This window comes from Protopterus annectens, chromosome 12.part0 (assembly GCF_019279795.1).
Source record: "Protopterus annectens isolate FY-2018-M chromosome 12.part0, PAN1.0, whole genome shotgun sequence".
Lineage (NCBI taxonomy): Eukaryota > Metazoa > Chordata > Ceratodontiformes > Protopteridae > Protopterus > Protopterus annectens.
This window is the reverse complement of record NC_056746.1, coordinates 258238608-258265560: the sequence shown is the minus strand read 5'-3', so window position 1 is coordinate 258265560 and position 26953 is coordinate 258238608. Positions and strand designations below refer to the sequence as shown.

At 40.3% G+C, this 26953-nt stretch overlaps 1 protein-coding gene across 1 annotated transcript in view; it reads left to right on the top strand.

Annotated features, from left to right (window-relative positions):
• The window catches only part of LOC122816492 (dynein axonemal assembly factor 8-like), a 3534829-nt gene that overhangs the window by 2853601 nt on the left and 654275 nt on the right, over nucleotides 1-26953 (top strand). Inside the window, exon 25 of the mRNA XM_044089323.1 lies at nucleotides 23703-23898. Within this exon, the coding sequence (XP_043945258.1) occupies nucleotides 23703-23898 (196 nt within the window). The remainder of the gene's footprint in view (nucleotides 1-23702; nucleotides 23899-26953) is intronic.

The window sequence follows — 26953 nt, the reverse complement described above, 5'->3', positions numbered from 1 at the left end:
TGCCGAATCTGCATCGACCACTTCGGTGTCGGCTCCGATCGGTTCCGACCCCCATGTGGCACAGGCATCGGTGTCGGCTCCGATCGGCTCCGACACCGTTACTTTGGTGGCTGTATCGGCTCCGGCTGGAGCCGATACATCGAGGCTTCCTGTCGGCTCCGATAAGTCTTCGGCTCCGACAGGATCTATAGTATCGGTTCCGATGGCTCATTCCAGGAAGAGGTCGAGGTCTCCTTCCTTGGAGCCGATACTTTCGGCTCCGGCTTCACCTCTTCTTCGAACGGAGCCATCGGAGCCGATCTTCAAGGTCATCCAGACTGTCAGATCATGACCTAGAGAGAGTGGTCAGTAGATTACTTAAGTCACAGGTACTGGCCCAAATGTTACATAGTCCGTCTCAAAAGACGACTGTTGGTCCACACCCCGTTACAGTTCCTCCTTCAACTCTACCCTAGAGCTTGGAGTTGGAGTCTTCGGGAATGGTTACTGCTACGGCTGGAGGACGGATACCCCTTCTGTTCCTTCAGCCTCTACCCTTATCTCCTCTTCGAGACCTTGCTTAGAGGGATTCGGTGGTCGGGCTTCCATGGTCCCCTCCGAGGGGGTGAGTGGCATCGGACCCTTGTCCGAACCCGCTCTTCCCTTGGAGCCTCGGCCTTGGTGAGCTCGGCTCCGACATCTGCCTCGGAGACTTCCCTTCGGTGGTCCCTGGGTTCCTAGCTCTTGAACGGGTTCTCTCGGACCTGCCTGGGAGGGGAGCATTCGAGGTGATGAAGAGTGTGCTGGCCACTGGTATCAGTCAGCAGTCTGTTCCCGTAGCTCCTCCCTCTATAGTACCTGTTGACATCTCTGCCACTTCTCTTGCTACAGGACCCAGAGATCCTCCGCCTCAGGTTTCCCCATTGGGAATTTCCCCCTCTTCCGAGGATTCTCCTGATGTTTCGAGATCCTCCTAGGAAGAGGACTTGTAAGAGGAAACATGTAGACTCCCGAGTCTGTCACTTCGGATACTGACTTTGATGAGTCAGAGGGATCCCTAGATCCCCCTCTGAGGATGTCTCCTTCTCAGACATCCTAGAACTCCTTAAACAGAGGGGAAACTGGCCCACCAACAATCCCTCTGAGGATGAGTCAGTATACCTAGAGGCGTTTGGATCTCGGCCCTCCACCTCCTGGGTGTCTCCGCCTTCGACCCTCTTATGCAGGTTATTGCACGAAAGGCGTGGGCAGCTCCTGACTCTGTAGAGCCAGTCCCTAGGAGGCCTTCAAAATTTATCACTGCCCCGTGTGACAAGCAATTCCTCACTAAGGGTGTCCCTGCTGATGCCATGGTGGTGGCTGCCACCAAAAGGAACTTGCAGATCCTTCCGTGCCGTCCATCCTCCTAATAAGGACTCTAGGACCATGGATAGGTGCAGTGGCGGATGTTTTCCTCAGCGACCTTTGCTATGCGTTCGCTGAATTACCTATGTCACTTCACCAGACTCCAGAGGGATATCCTTAAGGAGCTGGGTGAAGTAGTTCAGGATCCTACAGCTGCAGGGGCTCAAGAAAAAATTGCTTCGCAGCTAGGAACCCTCAATTCCATTGCAAACTCCTCCATGAGGCTAATATCTTATGCTGCGGATGGAGCGAGTAGAGCCGCAGGTACAGGTGTGGCTCTTAGACGCCAAGCCTGGATGCGGCTATGTGATTTTGCGGATCCCTTTAAGGCGTCCTTCACAAATTCTCCCTTTGATGGGTCAGCTTTGTTTGGCCCTCAGGTGAAGGAAACCTTGACCAGGTGCGAACAGGACGGCAAGACTCTTTCTGCTGTTGGAGTCCGTTTTTCCACCCCTTCTAGACCTTATCCCAAAGGACAGAAAGGTGGGAAAATGTGGTTCTGTAAATCCCAAGGAGTCACGCCGGATTCACGTGGTCAGTTTACCCCTAGAGGCAGAGGGGGTAACAACAACAGACGCTCTAGAGGCAGAGGGGTCCAGAAAACCAGGGAAACAGAGAGCCTCTCTCTGACAAGCCCTTTCAGCATCCCTGAGATGTTGCCCGGCTGTCCCTCCTTGGAGGCAGTCGGGGGAAGATTATCACTGTACCCAGAAGCCTGGCATTCCCTCACTCAAGACAGATGGGTACAGTCGATCATATCCAAGGGTTACATAATTCCTTTCGAGGAAAGTCCCTTACCCTCAAATTCCCTTCCAGATGTACCACCCGGTCTAAGGGAAATTGCAGAGTTGGAAGTCTCAAAACTACTGCAAAAAAGAGCCATTCAGCCAGTTACAATAGACCATTCAGAGCCCGGAATCTACTCAAGGTTCTTTTTGGTCCCCAAAAAGACGGGAGACTGGAGACCAATATTGGATCTCAGCAGACTCAACAAGTCTGTCAGGAAAACAAGATTCCTAATGGTCACTCTTCAGTCAATTCTGCCCTTCTTATAGAAGGACAACTGGATGTGCTCAATAGATCTTCAGGATGCGTACTATCACATCAAAATTCACAGACGCTCCAGGAGATTTCTCCGCTTTCGGCTGGGGTCCAGTCATTTCCAGTTCAGAGCCCTGCCCTTTGGTCTCACTACAGCCCCCAGAGTGTTCACCAAATGCATGGCAGTGGTCACGGCTCACCTGAGACGTCAAGGATTCCAGGTGTTTCCGTATCTCGACGACTGGCTCCTGTCAGCCACCACCAGGCATCAGCTTATACAAGCCAGGGATTACACAATAAACCTTTGTTCTCATTTGGGCATCTCAATCAACTTCGAAAAGTCATCCTTATCGCCCTGCCAGTCTATTACCTTCATAGGCGCAAACTTAAACACTGTTCGGATGTCAGCTACCCTTACAGATCAAAGAGTTTCAGACATTCAGAGTCATGTCAGGATCATTCTGGCCAACAAGAAAGTACAGGCCAGAATGGTTCTAAAGGTATTAGGTCTCATGGCTGCGGCCATTACTCTTCTTCCCTGGCTCGATTCTACATGCCTTCTTCAGTGGATGCTGTTCACACAATGGTCATACCAGCAACTTCCAATGCGTCACCAGATTCTGGTGACACAGACATGCAAAGAGCATCTTGCTTGGTGGATCACATCTCCTCAGGTTCACCAAGGCAGGTACTTTGTACCCCCATCCCCGATAGCCACTGTCACCACGGATGCCTCCCTGATCGGGTGGGGGTGTCATTATCAGGGCAGGATGGTTCATGGGACGTGGCAGCCGTTCGAGTACCATCTGCACATAAATGTCCTGGAGATGAGAGCAGTGCTTTTAACGTTGCAAGCCCTCAACGACTTTCTTCCCGTAGGGACAATTGCAGTCCACACAGACAACATGTCTGTAGTTTGGTATATCAACAAACAGGGCGGAACCAAGTCCTACCCCTTGTGTCGAGAAGCGCTCAGACTATGGCAATGGGCGATCTCCTCTCATCGGTTTCTGGTAGCAACGCATATCCCTGGGAAAACCAACATTGTAGCGGACAGATTGAGCAGAGCTATTCTCATGCCTCACGAGTGGTCTCTCAAGCAATCTATAGCGGAAGAGATTTTTCTGGAATGGGGTCGTCCATGTTGCGATCTTTTGCTACTCCCCAAAACAGCAAATGTCCAGACTTCTTCAGCCTCTTCCCTCTATCAGGCCATCCCCCCAGAGACGCTCTGACCCAGGATTGGCCCCAGGGACTTCTTTATGCCTTCCCTCCATTTCCTCTGATCCCTCAGGTTATCCAGAAAGCTACCGTTTTGAGAGCCAAATTGATTCTCATTGCCCCTTACTGGCCTCGACAAGTTTGGTTCCCGTTCCTCCATCATCACCTTTTGGTGCAGTCGTGGCATCTGGACCCAGTGCCAGATCTTCTGATTCACCAATCGGGTCAGCTGCACCGGTTAATCCCTTCTCTCAACCTCACAGCATGGTTGCTCCACTTCCTTCCTTAGCCAGGCTTCCTTTGATCTCTAACCCAGTTAGAGACATCATAGTAGCTTCGCTAAAATCCTCTACCAGGAGGATTTATACAAGCAAATGGAAACGTTTCTCTTATTGGGCTAAGGCCAAGAATATTGATCCTTTTACTGCCCCTGTTCAGGCAGTCCTAGACTTCTTAGCAGAGATTTTTCATGCAGGCTCCTCTTCTTCCACAGTCAGAGTTCAATTGGCTGCTATTTCCAATTTTCATGTCGGGATAGCAGATCATAATATTATGTCCCATAGGCTCTGCAGGGCCTTCTTGAAAGGAATTTTCCTACTAAAACCTCCAATCAGGAATCCTCCTCCTCAGTGGGATCTAAATTTAGTGCTGACATCCTTGATTCTTCCCCTTCGAGCCAGCTGCTTCTTGTTCCCTGAAATATCTTTCTTGGAAAACTTTATTCCTAGTGGCTATTACATCGGCCAGGAGGGTGTCTGAACTTCATGCTCTTTCGGTTCGACCCCCCTATTTGGTTTTTCACAAAGACAGAGTATCTTTGAGAACTAACCCAACCTTTTTGCCTAAGGTCGCTTCAAAGAACAGTTTGAATCAATCCATTGATCTCCCTGTATTTTTCCCTAACTATTCAGATAGAGCTGAACAAAAGCTACATTATCTTGATGTCCACCGTCAACTTAGATATTATTTGGACAGAACAAAAAAATTTAGAAAATCTGATCAACTTTTTGTTTCCTATGCGGATAATAAAAAAGGCCTTCCTGTTTCTAAAGTGACTTTGTGTAGATGGCTTTCTTCGGTCATCTCTGAAATTTATCTGCTCAGGGGAAAACAGCTGTGCTCAAAATCTAAAGCACATTCAACTAGGAGCTTAGCTACTTCTACAGCTTTTCAAGCTAGACTTCCTTTAGACACTATTTGTGCAGCGGCCACTTGGGCCACTCCTCACACTTTTGTTTCCCATTACAAATTGGACTTGGCCTCCAGGGACAGAGCCAGTTTTGGCTCTACAGTCCTCAAGAGTTTGTTCCATTGAGCCACCCAGGATAGAGGTGCTAGGGGACGGTCCCATCAAGCAAGAATGAAGGCGAGATTGACAACTTAACATTAAGAAGTTATGTACCTACCATAACGCTCCATGTTAGTTGTCTTCTCGCCTTCTTTCTTGACCCTCCCTCCTTCCCCCTGGCCTGGACAGACCTTGTTATAAGAAACTGTTATGCTGAAGACCATTCAGACCTGGTCCTTCTTCCATCTGTAAGTTTTTCTTTCTTCCTTTGGGAAGTATTTTATGCTTGGTGCTATTGCCCTTTGTCATCAAACGAGATCTGGGTACTTACCGCCTTGCATCATGGGATATGGGGCTGCCTCGAGCTGGTAAAAGTGACTCTCGAGCTTAGCAAGTGCCGAGTCGGAGCCGAGGGATCGGCTCCGAACCCATCAAGCAAGAAAGAAGGCGAGAGAAGACAACTAACATGGAACGTTATGGTAGGTACATAACTTCTTATTTACAGACCAATCAGGAAAGCACACAATAAACTTTCAACCAGCAGCCCCCAGCTTGGATAGGTTTGCTACAGCACTCTTCTGTGACAAGAGTGCAGTCAGAAAATCCTCTTAATTAAAAAATGCTGGTTTTAGAGCTCAACTGCAGGAAAAACATGCTGACTGTTTCCATCTCAAACTCACAAATGAATGGAGCTGTGGGCAGCAGCACAGACTCTACATGGTGCCCTGTAGAGGGAAGAGTTGTACAGACCAACCACTTTGGGCATCTACTGTGGTGTGCAGTTTCCTCAAGATAGGAGAACACGGATCACAGACTATGTTCTGTGGCAGGGCTAACCAGCCAATGGTGCAGTGTGTGCACGCCATAAAACCCAGCAGCCCTGGGTCAATAAGCTACTGGCCAGCCGGTGTCTAGTTGCCCAGCCTAGGTTACCTGGGATAGCTTTGTTGAGTGAAAGCTGGATGTAAAACCAACGAACCTGCCAAACATGAACTGAGAAATGCTACCCTTAATGCAGCTTGGAAGTGGATGACATGATGATACGGAAGAGGCTGGACATCCTATGTTTCCGAGAGGTGAGATGGAAGAGCATTGCAGCAAAGCCACTTGGTTTGGGATCCAGACTCTACTACTCAGGAAGGAGACAGGCTAGAAATGGCGTAGAAATTGTGGTGAGAGGGGAAGCTTCAGAGGGCAGTGAGGGATATCATCAGAATTAATGACAGACTCATAGCAATCAGACAGTGTAATGATAGGGCAGTATTCATAATCTCAACCTATGCCCCACAGCAGGGTTATGATAGGAAAAGAATGCATTCAGACAACAATTGCAGGACTTACTAGATAAAGCAGGACAACATTAATTGGTTTTGACAATGGGTGACTTGAATGCACATATCAGGACAGACAGAACGGGATATGAGGACTGCCTGGGTCCACATGGGTGTGGCAACAGTAATAAAGGAGGAGGAGCCATTCTGGACTTCTGTCTGGCAAATGGCTTGATAGTAGCCAGCACATTGTTCAGAAAGCGTGTCACGAGATCACATGCAAGAATAGCCAACATGCAACTCAGCTAGACGTCGTCCTAATAAGGAAAAGGAACTGGGGTAGAATCCATGATTGCAAAGTCATCCCCTGTGAAACAGTCTGCCCACAGCATAAACCACTAGTTGCCACAGTCAGCTGCAAGCAATGGTCAGAAAAGACTGTAAGGTCATCAGAGACCAGGCTGAAGACCTGGATGTTGACTGGAGAGAAAGTACAACAGTTCAAGGAATTACTCAGGGCACTAGCACCCCAAGAAGAGGAGGAAACAGGTGGAGTTGAACAAGAATGGCAGCACCTAAAAACAGCATGTGTTCAGACTACAGAAAAGATATGTGGCTGAGCCAGGTATGGAAATATGATACATAAAGAAAGCTGGTGGTGGTATGCAGAAGTCCAGGAAGTCATCAAAAGAAAGGAGCGCAGGAAGAAGTGGGAGATAGAAAAGACTGACCAGGCTAGGAAGGACTACTGGTTGGCTAACAAAGAAGCTAATAAAGAAGTTGCAATAGCAAAGAATAGGGCATTGGAGGCACTCTACCAACTTCTGGAAAGTGACTCAGTAAGTGGCAAAAAGAAATGATATCAGTTTGCATGGCAAAAACAAAAAAGATAAAGAAGATAGTCAGACACCCTTCATAAGGGATCCCAGTGACAACCTGCTCACCAGTCCACAAGACATCAAAGGCAGATGGAAGGAGTATTTCCAAAAGCTTTTGAATGAAGAAAACCCCACAGAAGCAGTACTACCTCAGAAACAGCCTACAATGAGAGAAGAGGAGGAGCCCACCCTAGAAGAAGTAAGACCAGCACTAAGGAAAATGAAGTAAAGGAAATCAGCAGGCTCACATGAAGTCACAGCAGATATGATAAAGATGCTAGGTGAGATAGGGGAGAAATGGCTTCTGAGGGTACTAATAGCAGTGTGGAAAGAAAGGCGTATCCCAGATGACTGGAGAATAAGCATACTCGTGCCAGTGTACAAGAACAAAGTGGACAGCCACATCTGTGGTCAGTACAGATGCATCAAACTCCTACCACATTGCATGAAAGTTCTGGAGAGTGTGCTTGATAAACGGATATGTGGAGCAGTAGAATGTAAGATGGGAGATGAGCAGGTTTGGATTCAGATCAGGATGCAGCACAATTGACCCAATGTTTGCAGTGAGACAGATACTTGACAAGAAGCTAGAGATGAGGAGAAAGTCCAACTGCTCATTCCTAGACTTGAAAGCATATGACAAGGTCCCAAGAAAGCTGAGAAAAAACAACTGTATAAAAGATCTGCCTGCTAAACATTTGTCTGTGCATGTAAGCCCAAAACTGGAAAAACATATTCACATAGCTGTTACTTATAAGTGGAAAATACCTGTTTATCATAATGTCTGTCCTTTCCATAGTATCTTGGAATGTATATGGCCTTACATGTATAGACAAAAAGAAAGAGTATTAAATTATAGTTAAAAATGTAGAATGATAATAGTAATGTTGCAGGAGATGCATTTAGAAATAAATGAGCATGTGAATTTGACAAAAAATGGATTTCAGGATGGATATTCAGCCGAATATCAGGGGCAAAGAAAAAGAGGAGTAATGGTAATACTGATTGCTAGAGGGATTCCAGTAGTGATAGAAGAGGAAAAAAGGCAATAATAGTAGATCTGTGTTAGTAAGAGGCCATTGACAAGTGAAGAAGATTATGGTAGCACATATTTATATGCCACCAAAAGCTGCTTTTATGGAGCTTAAGATTTTTTGTGAGAAATAATCAGTTTTCAGCAGGGAATGCTAATTATAAGTGAGGACTGGAACTTGATTTGCAATAGTGAAGATGTGTTGGGGGCCTAGAAGGGAAAATATAACAAAAGAGTGTAGATTTCTGAGGAAATTCATGAAAATAGTATTTAAGATGTGAATTCATGAGCAAGAACTTGGACAGAATGTACATATTATTCCCCAAGATACAATAACTGAGCTAGATTCGACAGAAATTATATTTCATAGGACCATGCGCATTTAATTGAAAGCTTTGTCACATATCCAATAACTATTTCAGATCATGCGCTATCGTGAAAATGCAGGGTAATGAAGTAAAAATGAGACATTGGTGAGTTCCCACCTTATTATGAAAAGAGGAATTAAAGAAATGAGTAGTGAAAATTATTGTGGAGTTAGTAGATAAGGTAGACATTTCTTCAGAGGGGCATAGCTAGTGTAGGGGATAAAATGAAAATGAAGTTTAAAAATTGGATAGATATAAAAGAAAGATATGGTTAAGAAGAAGTAGAAATTATTTAGAGGGATGACAAAGGTTAAAGTATTGCAGAATAAGGGGAATCTTGCAGAACAAGAAGAGGAGCAACTGCAGAGTGCTAAACAGAAAACAAGGGAATATTTGGACAATATGCATGAGTTTAGAAAGATTGCTGTTAACACAGCAACTTAAACAACAGAAAGTAGAAAGGGAAATCACCAAATTTAGGAAGCCTTTAACAGGGAAAATAACTAGACATATTATTGAAGTATTTGAGATATTATGGAGTTATGAAAATTTGTATAAGGCAGAGGAATATGAAACCAAGAAAAAGCACAAATGGAAATATTCTGGAAGATTTAATTTTGCCAGGATTAACGAAAATGAGGCTCAACAACTAATAGTAAATATAGGAGGAGATATAGAAATCATGATGTATAATCAGGAAAAGATGCTATTCATGTGGAAGTTTAAATGTAGGAGAGAAAAAAGTGATAAAGATGTGGAAGATTTTGTTTAATAGTATTTTAAAATAAAGCTATGGTAGCTGTATTACACAGTGAGGGTAAAGACCTGGCAGAACCAGCCTCATATAGAGCCATTTCAGTTTTAAGCCATGATTATAAAGTATTTGTCTATACTAACTAGAAGAATGGCAAAGGTGTTGCCAAAATTGATAGATATGGATTGATGTGATTTTGTGGAGGATGGTAAAGATTTGATAACATTAATAGAACAATGGTGATCCAGAGGGAAGCATAATATAAAACAATACCACTGTTATTGGTACCCACGGTGGTGGTGCTGTGGTAGCGTTGTCGCCTCACAGTAAGACGCTGTCCGGTTCGATTCCCAGCTAGAGCGTCTTCTGCATGGAGACGTGTGAATGGGTGTACCTTCGTTGAAGGTTGTGCATCAGGGCTGGTAACTCGGCACGTAAAAATCAACTACCAATCATTAGCGGACCGGAGTTCCGCTGTGGCGACCCCTAACCGGGAAAAGTCGAAAGACTCAACAACCACTGTTGTTGGTGGGCCTTGATGCAGAGAAAGCATTTGACAGAGTGAGCTGGGATTTTATGAGTAGGGCAATGGAAGCATTTGCATTCCTAATACAATAATAAGGTAAATTAGGAAGATATAAAGGATTGGAAGCAAAAATTAATGTGGGAGGGTTCCTCTCTGATAAGTTGTGTTTGAATAGAGGAACCTGTCACGGGTGTATTCTTTCCCCTTTATTTTCTTTATATTTAGAGCCACTGGCAAAGAAAATATGAGGCTCATAAATCCAAGGCTATAAATAGTATGATAAACAAGAAAAGTTGGCTTTCTTTGCAGATATTATTATTTTGTTCTTGCTAAATCCAGAAAAGAACATTTTGGTGTTATGAATCATTTGGAGACCAGTTTCAAGTTTTTCAAGTTATAAAATTAATGAAGATAAGGCAAAGGCTACAGCCATAAATTATGTACCTAAGCATGACTTGGTTCAACAATACTCATATTTATGGGGACATGATAAGATGAAATTTTTAGGATTATGGATTGAAAAGGGCTGTTATAGCAGTTAACAACATGTGGAAAGAGACTAAACAAACAATAATGCAAAAACTGGGAAACGGAAACTCTTGTTTATGGATATTGGTAGTAAGATGCAAGCTGTGAAAATGTTTTTAGTCCCTTTAATTTTACATACAGGTCAAGCATGGTTTTATCAACCAGAGGAAAAGTTATAAACAAAAATTAATAAAGAGCTGAAGGAATTTATCTAGGAGGGAAAGAGGGCAAGAGCTAAGTAGGATAAGTTGATTCCCCCAGTAGAACAAGATGTTTTAGTATTACCTGATTTGAAAGGGATATTTTAGAGCTTCACTGTTAAGGGTTATATATATAACACAAGTAGAAGGTTATAATTTAAAGTTGAAAGGGATGATGATGATGATGATGATGATGAAGGGCCGGCTCAAGAAATGAGAGAGTGGAGTTTTGGATGCAGATCCTTAAAGACAATAATAACCACTATACAGAATATTAGAATATTGCAGAAGGAGTCATTACTGGGCACATTGCAGGTGCTATGAAGAGCACTTCTGGCTGACATCAAAGATTGAAACAATACTAATTTCATGAACTTTAATCATTCTTTGACTTAGAAAAAGGGTCCATTCCCATAATGGTATTAGAAACACAAAAGACTTGGAGAAATTAAAAAAGCCAAGTATTATATTCATAAAGTTGCAGAAAGTATACTAAGAACTAAGCCAACACATCAACGGAGAAAGAAGACTTTTGTCTATATAGTTGAATGCAAGTAGGGTACAGAAAATAGGCAAGAGGGACTGGTATTTACTGGAGAAAACGGGCAAAGGAACCAAGATATTGGGAACAAATAACTAGAGAGGGAAAGATTATAGAGAGGGATGGGGCTAATAAAAAGTTTGGAATGCAGGTAAGAGATTGCTTTTGCTATCAGAGATTGATATTAGAGTACAGGCAAAGAGAACAGGATAAGGGAGTACGAAGCGAAAGAGCTGCTTGGGTAGAATTTTAGTGGAATTTAAAACTGAACCTGTTGTTAAAAGGGGGATAATGTGTAGGGCATATAAAATATTGCATGATAACTATAAGAATCAACTAGAGGAAGTTAGAAAGATTAGGAAGAGAGACTCGAAAAGCAATTTACAAGGGAACAATGGGGAAGACATATGTGTGGCCCCCAAGTATGCAACAAAGTCCAGAAGTGTAAGTGTTTGGGATCTTTCCTCAAATACGTAGCAACTGCTGGTGGTGTGATGGGGAAAAAAAGAGGCAACTGGGAAACATGTATTTGGGAGTGTAATGAGCTGGCAAATTTAAAAAAATTCCTACAGAGTACTCGGTCAGATATATTGGGAGAGCAAATGGCTGTAACTAATAAAATGATTCTTTTGAGCTGGGATACAGGATCTGAATTGCCTAGGAATAGTAAGGCCTTATTAAGTTTCATTCTCTTCGCTGCTAAAAAGGCAGTCATTAGAAAATGAAAATTAAATACATTTGGCTTCAGTTTTATAGTACTGAATATTGTAAAAGAGCCAAAGGAACTGGAAGAGGGATCTTTAGGAAAAGGAAGGTGCAAATTTTATGTTAAATGTGTTTAGCTTGTGCCATATTGCTGTAGTAACCTGCTATCTACCTATAACACTCCAAGTCAGGTGAAACTGATGATTATATGCTATTCCAGCTTATGTTCAGGTTAACGCGACTGTGTTTAGTATAGCCTTAGTTGAAGGACCGCTCTTTTACTGTCTGGATTTGTGCTATAGCGTGTGTACTTTTTCTAGTGTAGGACTGCTCTTTTACTGTCTGGATTTGTGCTATAGTGTGTGTACTCTTTCTAGTGTAAGTGCGAATGTGCTTAGCACTTGGGTGGTACTGAATACATGGGACGGCTCTAGTACTGTTGTGTTCAGGTTGGTGGGAGTTGCGTTGATGCAGCCTCTGATATAAGACTACTCATCTACCTCTGATACTGATAGAACAGCGTGTTTACTATTACTAATCCAAACGCGAATGCGTTCAGCCTTAAGGTGGCACTAAATTGGTAGGATTGCAATAATATTGTTGGTGGACAGATTAACGCAAATGCGTTTAGTATAGTCTTTCTTGTAATGCTACTCCGCTACTGTCTGCATTGATTCTGTAGCACGTGGATCTTTGCTCAGCTATACGCGAATGCGCTTAGCTTTCAGGTAGCGCACATAAGTGGGACCCTCTGATACTGATACCGATACTGCTTAAGCTGGTATAGGAACCCTTTACATCTCACGCAAATGCTGGTTTTGTATGCTGTGCTGTTCCAACCTATGAGTACTTACGGGCTGTGCAAACGTGAATAATTTTAGATAGTTTGGCTAGCTTTTAAAGTGACTGCTCTTGACTTTGTTGCTAACTTAGAAGTGAATGCGTTTAGTTATTAGGTTTGCCTTACATTGGGACTGCTCCTATCCTAGTCCTCACACCTATTGCTTTCACATATCATATTTCTGTATACGCAATAGCGTTCCATGTTATGACTTGCTATTTACACCATCTACACCTCCTAAAGAGACTGGAAAGTGTTTCAATTGAATTGTTTATGTTAACGTGAATGCTCACTGCATTACTCTGGTGTGTGTGGTGATTTGCTGTAACACTAGGCTCTATATATTATTAGCTATACAGTTATTTATTTGAAATGTACTTTTCACCATTAATATGTACATCCTAAAGAGTTATATCAACTATGTGTAACGTTGCTTTGCTTACCAGTTGCATAACCTGTCTTTTATTGCATTTTGACTCTGAATTGTAACCCTGTATGTTAATATTGTACTCTAACATTATCTTTTGTCCTCTCTCCCTCCTCTAACAGCTATCCCTCCACGACCCTGTGTCTTTGCCTGGGTTGTATCCCTCTAATTTCACTATTAGGGTGTTCCCCACAGAATACCCTTGGACTCGGTCAGGACATTGTCTTCTTCTACCACCCTCTACCACCAGAAAAAAGAGTATGTCTACCTAGTCATGCTATATTACGTTTTAACTAAATGTTCCTGCTAAACTTTCAGACTGCCACTAGCTAAGCAGCCAGCAGCTACCCTCCTTACTCCTTCATTTCCTCACAGTCTCCTCGGATGGCCACATAGGCTATCCTCTCTCCCTTCTAGTACAGCTCCACGCCTGGTAGCTCCCTTGTTTGCTTACTGCACTACTACTTTGTCCACTAGATGTTATACTTTTCTCATCCCTATTTGGGATATTAGTACTGACTTCTGCCTTACACTTTTATTCTCCCTCCTTATACTAATCCTTTTCCTCCTTTACCTCTCTGTCTCATCCTCTCCCCCGAGGATACTTTCTCTTGCCTTGATTCCCCCTTCCTTCCCTGATACTTTTTCCACTCTCCTCTGGTCTACTTTGTGTGCCCCACTCCGCTCCCCACCCTACCCCCATATCCCACCCACCCCCAGGGGTCCTACATTTATATTTCTACAAGCCACACCTCCTACTACTGCTATCCTATCCAATTCACAGTCTCACAGATTGTGTAACTTCCTTCACTTAGTCACACCTACATACCACTTTAACCAACCCACCACTGTCTCAATAAAGTCCTATACCATTACAGCCCCTTCCACTCTACCCCCTACTCCCACCACACACCCCTCTACAACATATCAGGAAACCCTACTTCACATACAACTATCTTATCATGTCTACAACTATCCTCCACTCACAACTTAAACTACCTATCACCTTCTTACTATTATTCCTTCTCATTGCTACCTACTTCTTAACCTCCTATGAACACTCCTTAACTATTTCTCTCTCACTTCCCTCAAAACATACTAGTACACCTACAACATACCTACCTTCATCCTATTTACCTACCTCATCACAAACCATATATCTACTTCCCAAATACCATAGACTATTTCATTGTAAACTACTAAAAACTAAATCAAAGAAAGTATTTGACACATCTCTAAAACACATATCCAAAAACTATGCTCTACTACTCCATCTACTTCAGGACGGTGACATACACCCCAATCCAGGCCCTCAACCTACAACTACTGAAACACACAGTCACCATATAAAAGCTCTCCTTCCTCCATCAACTATAACTACAAACATACTATCCTTGGCCCACCTAAATATACGCAGTATCTGTAATAAAGTTAGTCAAATACACGCCCTACTAGAAGTACACAACTTTGACATTCTATGCTTATCAGAAACCTGGCTAAAACCATCTATTAAAGATATTGAAATTACCCCACCTGGATATAACATTGTTAGACTTGATCGCACCTCCAAGAAAGGAGGTGGAGTAGCTATCCTATATAAATCTAACCTGAAGCTTACTCTTCTTGACCTTGCTCTTACCCAAAACAATAATGTCGAAATAATCTGCTCTAGAGTTCAAATTAATACTACTAAATCAATAAACATCATTTGTGCTTATCTGCCTCCAGGAAATAATATCCCCACATTAGAACAACTTCTTGAACAACTCTCAAATTACCTCCCCAAGAAACACTACTTCTTGGAGACTTTAACATTGACTGGAAATCTTGTAACAATGCTAACCCTACTTCCCATTTAAACCTTTTTGGTTTCAAACAACTAATTGATAGTGCCACTAGAATAAATAAAACAAGCAAAAAAGAAACCACCTTAGACTGGGTTCTTACAAACTCCCCCTCACAAAGCTACAAAACTGGCATCCTTCCTGATGACCTTAGTGATCACTCCCTCACATATGTCATTAGAGCTAAAACTCATCAAAACTTACCTACCTCACATAGAACACTATATTCAAAGAAACAATTTAATCCCCAAAGATTTCAAACAGAACTCTCACAATACAATTGGACCCCTCTAAAGCACCTCTCTCTCAACAAAGCCATAGAATATTTCAACTCAGCATTCCTTACAATCCTAAACCACCATGCCCCAAGTCGTACCATTAGAATAAAGACCAGAACAGCACCCTGGCTTACCTCTAATACTAAACAAAAGATCAGGCTTAAAAATAAATCTTGGAAGAAATGGCTCAGCTCTAGAAACCCAACAGACTATCAAACCTTTAGAGAGCTGAGAAACAAAGCCAAAAATGCTATTATTTCAGACAAAAAGAACTACTATGTAGAACTTCAGCAATCCACAAAAAAAGAACCAAAAGGTTCTGGTCTACTATCAATCATCTACTTACCCCAGGTAAAATAGTAACACCTAACCCACAGAATCTAGACCCTGATAATCCCTCTTTAATAGCCAATAACTTCAATAGCTTCTTTACTACTTCCATACAAACACTAGCAAGCCATTTATCCCCTGATGCTTCCCAACTGATCTTAAGTAACACCAACAACGCCATTCCTTCCCTTCAACTTCAACCCATACCCACCTCTTACATTCAATCTATGTTACAAGAACTTAGACCCACTAGGCCCTCAGCGGATAAGCTTCCTGCTGAATTCCTTCAGGTAGCAGCAAAAGCTATAGCCTACCCTGTTTCGATCCTAATAAACAGATCCATAAAAGAAAGTGATTTTCCAGCAATCTGGAAGATATCACACATCATACCCTTACATAAAGGAGGCAAATCCACTGACCTCTCTAACTACCAATAGCACTATTATCTCCACTAGCTAAAATCATGGAAAAATGTATACACAAACAACTACTTAACCATCTCCTTCAAAATAACCTACTAGCAAACACTCAACATGGATTTAGACCCTCACATAGTACGACCACTGCACTACTTTCCTTTACTAACACAATAAACTGTAACCGTAATAATAACAAACTAACTGCTTCTCTTTTCCTAGACCTGTCAAAAGCCTTCGACATGGTCAACCATAAACTTCTCCTACACATACTAAACTCACTTGCCTTGGATTTTTCCTCCTTAACGTGGTTCTCATCCTACCTTAAAAGCCGACAACAAGCAGTACTCTGGAAAAATTCTCTATCTGCTCTACTACCTATCTCCTTAGGAGTACCTCAAGGATCAATATTAGGCCCACTCTTATTCTCTATCTTTATTAATGATCTTCAATCATCTATCCATAACACTACCTGCATACAATATGCAGATGATTCTACCATCATCTGTACAGCTCCCACCCAATCTGAACTCCAGTCACTCACACAATCTACCTTTTCAACCGTTGAACAATGGTTCTCAAAAGATGTATCCTTCTCAACTCCAAGAAAACAAAACTATTACTATTCTCACCTACCCACAAATCTCCTCAACTAAATTTTACTATTACTGCAGCTGACAATTCTCTTATCTCCCCAGACTCTACTACCAAACTGCTTGGTGCTACTATTGATAATAATCTTAACTATGATTGTCATATCAATAACACTATAAAAGCAGTAAATAAAAAGATAGGTTCACTGTACAGAATAAAACCCTTCCTTACTCCAGAAGCACGGACCACCTTAGCTCAATCACATCTTATCTCCACCCTACTGTATGCTTCCTCTATTTACACCAATCTCTAAAGGTAACCTGAAAAAACTAACTACATCCTATCATAATATAGCCCGTTTTGCCACAGCATCCCAGTACAGAACTCACCACTGTAATAACTTAAAACAATTACAATGGTTAGAACTACCTAACAAGCTTATCTATCAACAACTCTTAATTACACATAACATTCTTTATCAACCAACAAAAACACCAGCTCTCAGTAACCTCCTTACTCCCTACAAAAACTTGAAACAGTTGCGATTTGCTGAAAAAGATACAAGTCACCACAACTAGAATTACAAATTCAGTAGGTAACTGTCTATTTTCAAACTCCATAGGGAAAATATGGAATAACCTCCCCTCACACATTACCTCACTAGACTCCTTTCAACTTTTCAAAAAACAACTTCTATTACATCTTAACAACTTCTGGCTCTGCTCCTGTACCAATCCAGACTAAATGACTTCTTCGCTCTTCAGCCATACCTCCCTACGTAAAAATCACTATCTTTCCCTGCTATTTCAAATGACTAAATTACTGTACTGTTCTAAAAAAAAAAAACAATATGAATATATAGCTTAGGCTATTTGTTTTTTACCTGTTTTTTTTTCGCTGTATTTTCTACTACACTAAAATGTATGCATTGTTGCTTAAATGTTTAACCTTGTTTTAATTGTGGAGCTTTTCTCCCCGGGCCTCCACTGAAAATGGAAATTATCCAGCTGGACTAGCCCGGTCAACAAATGTAAAATAAAAATAAATAAAATAAATAAATAAATTAAAATGAAATAAATGGGATTTGTTGGAACAATACATGCAGAATATTGTTCATTAGCCGGAGTGAGGTTTAAAAGAAGGCAGTAATTGAGTGATTTATGTTATGTTGGACTGAAAGACAGTTACAAAAGAAAGAAAACTTGTATTTTATAATGTGTGTAAATGGAAAAATGTTAATATGGTTTGTTTTCTTTCTTATAAATGTATGTATACCTATGTCTTAAGCAATGTTTTAATAAATGTGTTTAAAAAAAGAGTAAATAGACATAAATAATTGCTAAAGTAATTTTTTTTCAGTTTGTTCCTGTCAGACACACATGAGGTGTAACGCATTGCAACATCCAGAGACACTCAAGCATGCCTACCAGTTAGAGACACTCTGGATAGTGTAAATATCAGGTTTCTGACTATGATCAAATTGTTAAGGGATTGCACCCATCCCAGAGTTTAAGAACCCTGTGATATCATTACCTGTTGTGGATGTATCATTTGAGCAAATAACAATGAACACTGTGAGCCCTCTGGTAAAATCAAGTAAGGGCCATCAATATATTGTAGTAATTATTGATTATGCAACAGAATTTCCTGAAACAGTTCCCTTATGAACAATTAATGTAACGTTCATAGCAAAGGGCCTAGTACTACTATTTTTAATAGGAATTTCCTGAGAAATTCCTGCTGACAAACACACCCCTTGTCATGTCCAGAGTAATACATGAACTTTGCTATTTTTTTGAAAGTGATGCAGGTATGGACAGCAGTAATACTGTCCTTATTCAGATGGGCTAGTTGAGCATTTTAGCAAAACTTTAAAGCCTACATTATAAAAGACAGTATATATGGGTGGGAGAAAATGAAATCAGTTGTTTCCATATCTCCTCCTTGCTGTAAGGAAAGTACTCCAGTCCTCAGCTGGATGCACATCATTTGAACTGCTGTGTAGCAGACATCCCCAGCACTTGCTAGATATAGCAAAAGAAACATGGGAGGAGGAAGATGTAACCTCTAAAAGTATGATAAGACATTTGTCAGACGTGTAAGACAGGTCTTTTGTGAGAGAAAGAGAGCTTTTGTAGTATTGGGAGAGTATAGCAGGCAACAGAGAGCATATAACAACAATGCTTGTCTCGTATAATTTAAAACAAGAACTAAAGCGCTTGTTTTAGTACCTCTAGCTGAAATCAAATTCCTTTCTAAGTAGCAAGGACATTTTGAAATTGTAGAAAAATACTCTCTGTAGTCCCAGAAAACTGGCTCATACCATTCTTTAACAACGAAACTGTAGAAGCCCACCACCAGTTAAATACCTTGGTATCTTGCTCGACCAGTCCTTCAATTTTAAGATATGGACTTCATTGCTAAGGCTTCTAAGAAAAACCTGGCTACACTAGAAACCCTCTCAAACCACATTTGTAGATTCCATCACCTTAACCCACAAAATAAAATATTCTCTAAAGCGAAATGGATGCCATTCAACAAACAATGTATTCTTCTAACTTCCCTCACCCACAAATTAATCTAACAGAATATCCTCTTTTTCTTCTCTACCAGACTTTCCAAAAAATACTACCTTCAACCTTGGGTTCCAGACTTCCCAGTCAGTTATCACCCACACCTCATAAAGCTGCACTCGGTCTACAGATTACAGCTTCTCTTTAATGGTCCCACAAACATGGGAATCCCTACCCCCCCAAAAACTAAAAGACATAACCTTCTACCGCCTACATATACAGTACATTCCTATAACAGCTAAAGAGACACCTCTTCACAAAAGCAATCCTATGTTTCTTATACTCGGTTATCACCTAAGGCAAAAAGCATTTACTGTACACACTGCCTTACTCTCCTCCTTTCTTATATGAATCTTTTCTGGAGCACCACTACCTTACTTGCCCACCATTCTTCCCTTGTTCTAGCTTACACTTTCTCCACCTTCCAACACACCTTCCTCTCTGTCTTTCACCTTCCTCTCACCCCTTTGTCTCTCTCACTCTCCATTCCCTCTGTATGATCTTTATCTGTACTAATACAGCCTCTCCTCTTCTCATTAATGTGGCATTAAATCAGGAAGGAATAAAGTGGACCTTATTAGTGTGGAACAGAGAACTGTTGTTGTATGTACTTATACTGTATCCAGCATGGTATACTTGCACTCAGTGCTGGATATTGTAACCTTGTTTATACCTTGGCAAACACCTTTCATAATGATGATTTTATTAACCTCCTTTGCTTTGTAAATTGCAACTTTTATTGATTGTCATTTCCTGGGCTGAGCCTGTAGGCAGTCCATTGGACTAGTGTTCTATCTTGGTGAGACAGCCGGGAAAAAGGAAATCACAACAGTTATACCATATAAATGGTCTGAAACCTTGGAAAGAAGCTGACGTTTCTGTAGTAAATTTGCTTGTTGAGCAAGTGAAGGTTCCCATATTGAAATCAAAATAAGGAAGACCTTATCAGTCTCTCAGAAACAGGAAGTAAATATCATCTGTGTTGTCTCGTAGGATAAGTCTAATCCAATTCAACATAGATGCTTTGCTTGGTGAGATGGTAAATAAGAAATGGTACATAATACCAAAACCCTAACATCAAGCAGATTAAAAAAGACATACAGAAGTGCTTAAATTTCAGATCACAGAAGAATCTAAAACTGAGTGGTATAACCCCGTTGTTTTGGTCCCTAGTCCTGATAGTTCTAGAAGGTTTTGTAACAAATTCAGAAAGTTAAGCAACATATGTAATTTGATTCATATTTCATTATTTAAGTGGACTGTTAAAGCTGTGTTTCTATCTACTTTTGATCTAACAAAAAGCTATTGGTAAATTTCAGTAATCCCTGAAGTTAAGGAAAAGTGGCATTTTCCAAATCAGACAGACTTTAGTAGTAGCCCTGTCTTTTTGTGTCCACAGAACACCTGCAACATTCCAGTTGCTGATAAAGCTTCTTAGAACTATTAAAAGACATGTAGCACCTACTGGATAATGTGGTAATATTTTCTTAGTATTGGGGAGGCCATCTATAAGTAACTGAAAGATATATTATGTTTAGAACATATACTAACAACTCCAGATTGTTTCAAGGAGTTCTTAGTGCTCACAGGTGCCTCAGAGGTTGTCAGGGGTACAGCCTTGTCTCAGTTCATGTATGGAGTTGAGCACCTCTCTCAACCTCTTACATAAGTAGAAAACTCAGCAGTACTGAGAAATGTTATTTGGCTGTAGTAGGAGAGTAATTTTTATAAAATGGGCAATCATCTTCCTCAAATCCTATTTGTTAGGTTGGGACTCTTTATCGCTGAAGATGCTCCACTGTAGTGGCTGTAGATGCAGAAAAATTGCAACTCCCCAACTGCCTAGATAGGTTTTGACCCTCCAGACTTTTAACTTCAAGATCCACCATCATCCTGGCTTCAAATGCAGATGGGCTGCCTTGGGCTTGCATCCATTTGGTGTTGCTAGAACTGGTTACTATACTGGGTGGGGGGATCATACATCATCATTACTGCTGAGCCAAGGCATGAGTCAAGGAAGCACACTGCTTTTGAGCTAGGAAAATACTGCAGAGTACAAAAGAACATGTGTCACGTTGCCTTAAGCATGCAGGTAAATCCCCATAGGAACTAAAATGAAATGCTCACTTAGAGCCAAGGCCATTGTCCCCTCCCTGTAAAGTAGAACATTTCTAATCTCCAGATTAGAGAGGATTATAGAGAGGAGAGGAGTCTTGAAAGAGCTATTAGTGCAGTCTGAAGAATAGCTTTGAAATATTGAAGCCTGGAAGGTATCACTAAGATCTGAAAGGAATAGAAGGTGTTAGTAGTTAACTTGCATGTATTAAGAAGGCACAAATGACATTATCTTGCTTGTTTGATAAAGAGTAAAAAGTGGTATCTGTTGTAAATACTGCTGCTTTTATTCACCAGATTTTGGGAGAAGCCAGCTATCAGAAGTTATTCATCTTTGTTTATTCAGTAAAAGAAACCACAATTTTTAAAAAAATGCCTCTGAGTGACAAAATGACATTATCTTGCTTGTTTGATAAAGAGTAAAAAGTGGTATCTGTTGTAAGTACTGCTGCTTTTATTCACCAGATTTTGGGAAAAGCCAGGTATCAAAAGTAATTAATCTTTGTTTATTCAGTAAAAGAAACAAATTTTTTTTTAAAAAAAATGCCTCTGAGTGGACTTCTACTTTATATGAGTTTACTGAAATAGATTTGGTGAATGTATTTCATGTTATTTTCCATTTTTGAAAGGAAGGCACAATTTTAACTCCTGTAAATAAAATCTCAGTTTAAATTGAGAATAGGTTTCGTAGACCACTTTTTTATGTTATTTATTTATTTTTGCACTCTCTGTCCCTGTTGTCTGTTGATCAGCCCCTTCCATGGCCATTTGGCCCATTTGTTCCCTTCACCGTGGTAAAGGTTGTGTAGGAGGGGGCATTTTTTCAGTCAGTCATCAGAACTGGTTCAGATTGTTTTTTTTGTTTGTTTTTTTTCTTTTTTTGCTTAAGTTTTCCTTGTCCTAACATACACACTGTGTAAGTTTTTGATGGAGAGTATGCAGTGGGATGGCGGCAGAGGCCATCCACTCACTTTTACAAGGGGTGTTTTCTCCAAACATCCCTTCTCTACCCCTCCCCCCAGGCTTGAGTAGTGGGCTTTCCAATCTTCTCCAGGAAATTAGCAATGCTCAGTGTACCCCCTGATTGTGTGTATACCCCACCCTTCCAGTGGAAGAAGTATGCCATACCCCTTCATTACTGCTACTTTTTGCCTGGCTGCTCCAGTGCCCAGGCTGCTAATCTAAACCCAGGCCTCAGTTATTGTTGGGAATTCATCCCCTGCGCCACAGAGCAAAATGACTGCGTCTTAGTTGTACAGAGAAATGTTACTATATGCATGCATGTATATATATATATATATATATATATATATATGTGTGTGTGTATATATATATATATATATATATATATATATATAAAATACTTAACCTTTGTCTTAGAACAGTTGTGAAATAACTAAATTACGTTTCCTTTGAGTATTATCCTTGTTCATAATAGTATTGTATTTAATTTACTGCGTTTGTTAGTTTGAGGTCATATTTAGCTGCTTGTGCCTGGATCTTGGTGACTAGAATGCCAAAATGTTGCTTAATGTTCCTAAGTTCAGGTTTTGTTACATCCCATTATGTCTTCATTGCTGTGCAGCTTGATTGAATTGCAGAACAATTTCTGCCTTTCCTCTCCCTTACACTCAGCAGTAGACCATGGGCTTGTTTAGAAGTAAGCAAATCATAGAAATTGTCTGAAAATAGAGCTTGTAATTCAGGCATAGTTCTCAACTTCCTTTCTCAAGAACGCTAGGAAAAGGCCAAAAACGACATGAGACAAAGGCTGAAAATAAGGGTCAGTTTTTGAATATTAGTGTTAATTCATGTAAATTAATAGAACAACAGATTTTGCAACAGCATTCATTTTCTGAGCAGTAAGACATATGAAACTCTAATGACTGGCAATACTGACTATAATTTTTAGTGATTTACTAGAAAGTCAAAGGTTTTAACAGGGATAAGGCAAAAATATAAGGCAAAATCGGCAGTGTTCTACACAATCAAAATAAACAAATGCCAGATAAATAAAAAATAAAATAAAATCAGGGATGGGTATGAATTCAAGGTTCAGAACCACTGTGATATTGTGTAAGCCTCATATTGGTCTACTCTTAATGCACCTGTGCATGCCTTTTCTGTTCTTGGACCCAATCTGTCCCCTGCCACCTTATCACATTACTCTTTGTATCCAAAAAGTCTCACCATAGTATGCTCTCAACTCTCCTTGTATGTCAATCAAACCCTTCTGTTTTGAGCAGTGCTTATATTACTTCTTCCCTTTTGCAAGTTCTGTATTTTCTGATTTTTCATGCATTGCTAAGCATTATTATGTGCACTGTTTATAAAGTTATGTATATATATTATCTTTTGTTTTCACTCTGTAAATTTTGTTTTGTATTTGTTGTCTTTTTACTTCCGGACTAAGGCTGAAATTGCTCTGCTGGGGTCAGTGCTACCTGTTCAACAAGTTAAAAAGTATTCTTATGTCTTGTACAGCACATAAGTTTAGTTTTATCTTAGTTGAATGAAATTCTTTTGTATTTTTTTTTCAATTTACAGCAACCTGAATTATTCCAGGCCCACCTTACTTACCTGACTTCTGCACCTTCTGTTGTTTTATGTATTCAAAGAGAGAATGCAGTGAAAAAACTGTTGGATCTGCTAGGACCAGAGGACCCACAAAAGGCAAAATCCCAAAACCAGTTCTTGTGGAGGGCCGAGTATGGGACTGACCACGTTTATAATGCGATGTATGGTAAGGCATCCACAAATATTTCATAACTTGTCTTGCTACCTTTGACAAGGAAGGGCAGTGTAATATGCTGTTACTTATATTGAAATCTTTTGATATGGAAGCCAGCTCATTACATGCAGTTTTGGATATAGCTGTACTTCAAATAATTCAGTTTGTATTAGTTGCTTGGGCACTGGTGAATGGCTGGAGAGAGATGGGAGTGAGCAGACAAATTTAGCATACAGATTGGGAAATGTATCGGTATTGGTATACTCCTTACCACAAGAGCTGTACCAGTCATGAACATGTACAATTCTTGTAATCTGATATTCAGTCAGTACAAGCCTGCCAGTAAGTATGTGCAATTACTTTAGCTGAAGGTACTGCAAATCCCCCAACCCATCCTTCAACTGTAAAGATCACTTTTCATGCCCAGACTTAATAGAATGCCTTTTGATCAAGTGGGGAGGTATTAGGATCATACATAAAAATCTTCTAACTCCTGCTAGTTAATGTCAGGTATGTATGATTTTCACCTGTCATCTCAATTTCTAGGATGCTGGGGAATGGGAGAAATAAAAAGATCTTTAAGTGATAAGGGCTTAAATGTTGTATAAAAATGTTAAAAAAAGAGTGAAAATTGGATGACTTCTAGTATGGGACTTCAGAACGTCTTAGATTATTTTTTGGTTTTATTTGAGTCACTCAGTCAACATTACAGAATTGTTTTGCTATTACTGATAAGTACTGGACAAATGCACTCCTATCACTATAATGATAAATTGCCCTAATACAGGCAGAACCCTGCATTTTCAATATTTTCATATATCAGCTAGGCTTGGGATATTATTTCCACTTAGAAATGGACAAGAAAAATCAAACACAACTAAAGCTTTAAGGGAAAAAATAATATGTTGTTATTGCCTGTTTATAGTCTGAGATGTTTTGGAGTTATTGCATTCCTCTAGAAGCCAGTTTTGGATTAACTCCATGAAAGAATTCAGAGATTGACCAGTGAGTCACAGAACTGAAACAAATGGAATAACAGTGAACCCTGGAACTCTTTAATCGTATTCTAAGCATTTTTTCTTGGGGGCTTGCACCCACGCCCAAAACACACCTCTTCTCCTTGTACTAGCTCAGAAATTATTATACCTTGGTGTACATACATACATACATACATACAAATATTTCAAGCACGGGCATTAAAAGCCCTTCTAGCTTGCCACTATACCATAACACTTGTTCCCATAATAAGTGTCTGTCCAGGCTGTTTTTAAAAATATCTAAACTAGTACTTGCGTTAATGTAGTCTGGTAGTCTGTTCCATGCGTCAGTTACTCTGTCAGAGAACCAATTAGTGCACTTCTCATTTCTACAGAATCATCTACATAGGTTGTCTGATGATTCTTTATTAATTTTTAATAACCCCAAGCATTCCCAGAGGTAGTTGTCTTTAAATGCCCTATATACTTGAATAAGATCTCCTCTTAGATATTTATAAGAGACGCTGTACAAGTTCATATATTCTAGTCTTTCATAATAATTTAAGTTTTCACATCCATGGATGCCCTTGGTATATTTCCACTGTACTCTTTCCAGTTTACTCATGCTTGTTTTCATGTAGGGTTTCCATATTGTTATTCCATACTCAAGTAACATTTTTGATTTCCTAGACTTTGTAAATCTTTTTATACAACCTATAGTTCTATGACTATCATTAACCAATTGGTTGATATGATTAGAAAAACTCATAAGTGAATCTGCCCATATACCCAGGTCCTTAAATGAGTCTACAGTTTCAGTCACTGTGTGTTGTATTAAATATTCACCTTTCAATTTATGTCTCCCAAATCTCATGTGCTTAGTTTTTGATGTATTTATCAGCATATTATTATCATGTGCCCAAAGGGTCAATTTAGTTGTTATGTTGCAAACATGCACACATGTAATCAGTTTACCCAAATTCAGGTCATCTGCATATAGACAGCAGAACACCTCAGATGAAAAAGTTAAGTCTGAAAGATACAATCTAAACAAGTAAGGGCCTTAGACAGAGCCCTGTGGGACACCCTGACTGTAACCAAGGATTTCACCAGTCCAGTTGTTGTATGATACTTGCCATGTCCTATTTGTAAGCCATGCAGCTATCCATCTTATCAAGAGTACATCAATACCTAGCTGTACTAACTTATTGATCAGTGTTTTGTGTATGACCCTGTCAAATGTTGAAATTAAATCTGTATAAATTACATCACAGCACAATGTTTCATTCATAGCTGTTATCATATTGTTATAGAACACCATGTCACAGGTGGTAATGGATCTATTTTCGACATATGCATGCTGATATATGGTTTCAAGTCCCAGCCTATCCAGTTCTGACAATAACTTATACAATATTACCTTCTCCATTATTTTTCCATAACATGAAAGTAGACTTAAGGGTCTGTATGACGCTGGGTTTGTCCTACTCCCCTTTCCCTTGAAGACAGGTTTAATAAGCGCATGTCTCTAATCTTGAGGAATCTCCCCACATTTGTATGACCTAGTGAATAATAGATATAATGGTACTGTAAGTTCTTGCTGAAGTGTTCCCAGGTCATTGTTACTAATTCCATCTCCTCCCTCTTATTTGTTTGGATCCAGTTTGCGCAATTCTTTTCCAAATTTGATTCCAGTATCTGGGTTTACCTGGATGTCACTAGGACAACTTACTGCCCCTTTTATGGAGCCAAACTGTTTTGCATAAGATTTTATAAATATATCTATAATCTTTTGTGTATGAGAATAAATTTTAGAATCTGCACACAGTTTATCAATTTATCAATTTATCAGTTTGTGTCTTTACGCCTTCCACATCTTATGCATATGTAAAAGTTTCCCTATTATGCTCAATATCTTTATACATTTTTTCTTGATCTTGTCTCACACTATGCTTAATCTGTTTCTCCAGCTTATTTATTTCAGTTTTCAAAGTTGTAGTTTGACCTCTCTTTCATCTCTTATATTTTTTGTCTCTCATCTTAATCAGATATCTTGTTCTTATGGAAGTTTATCCCCCTGATGTTGTATG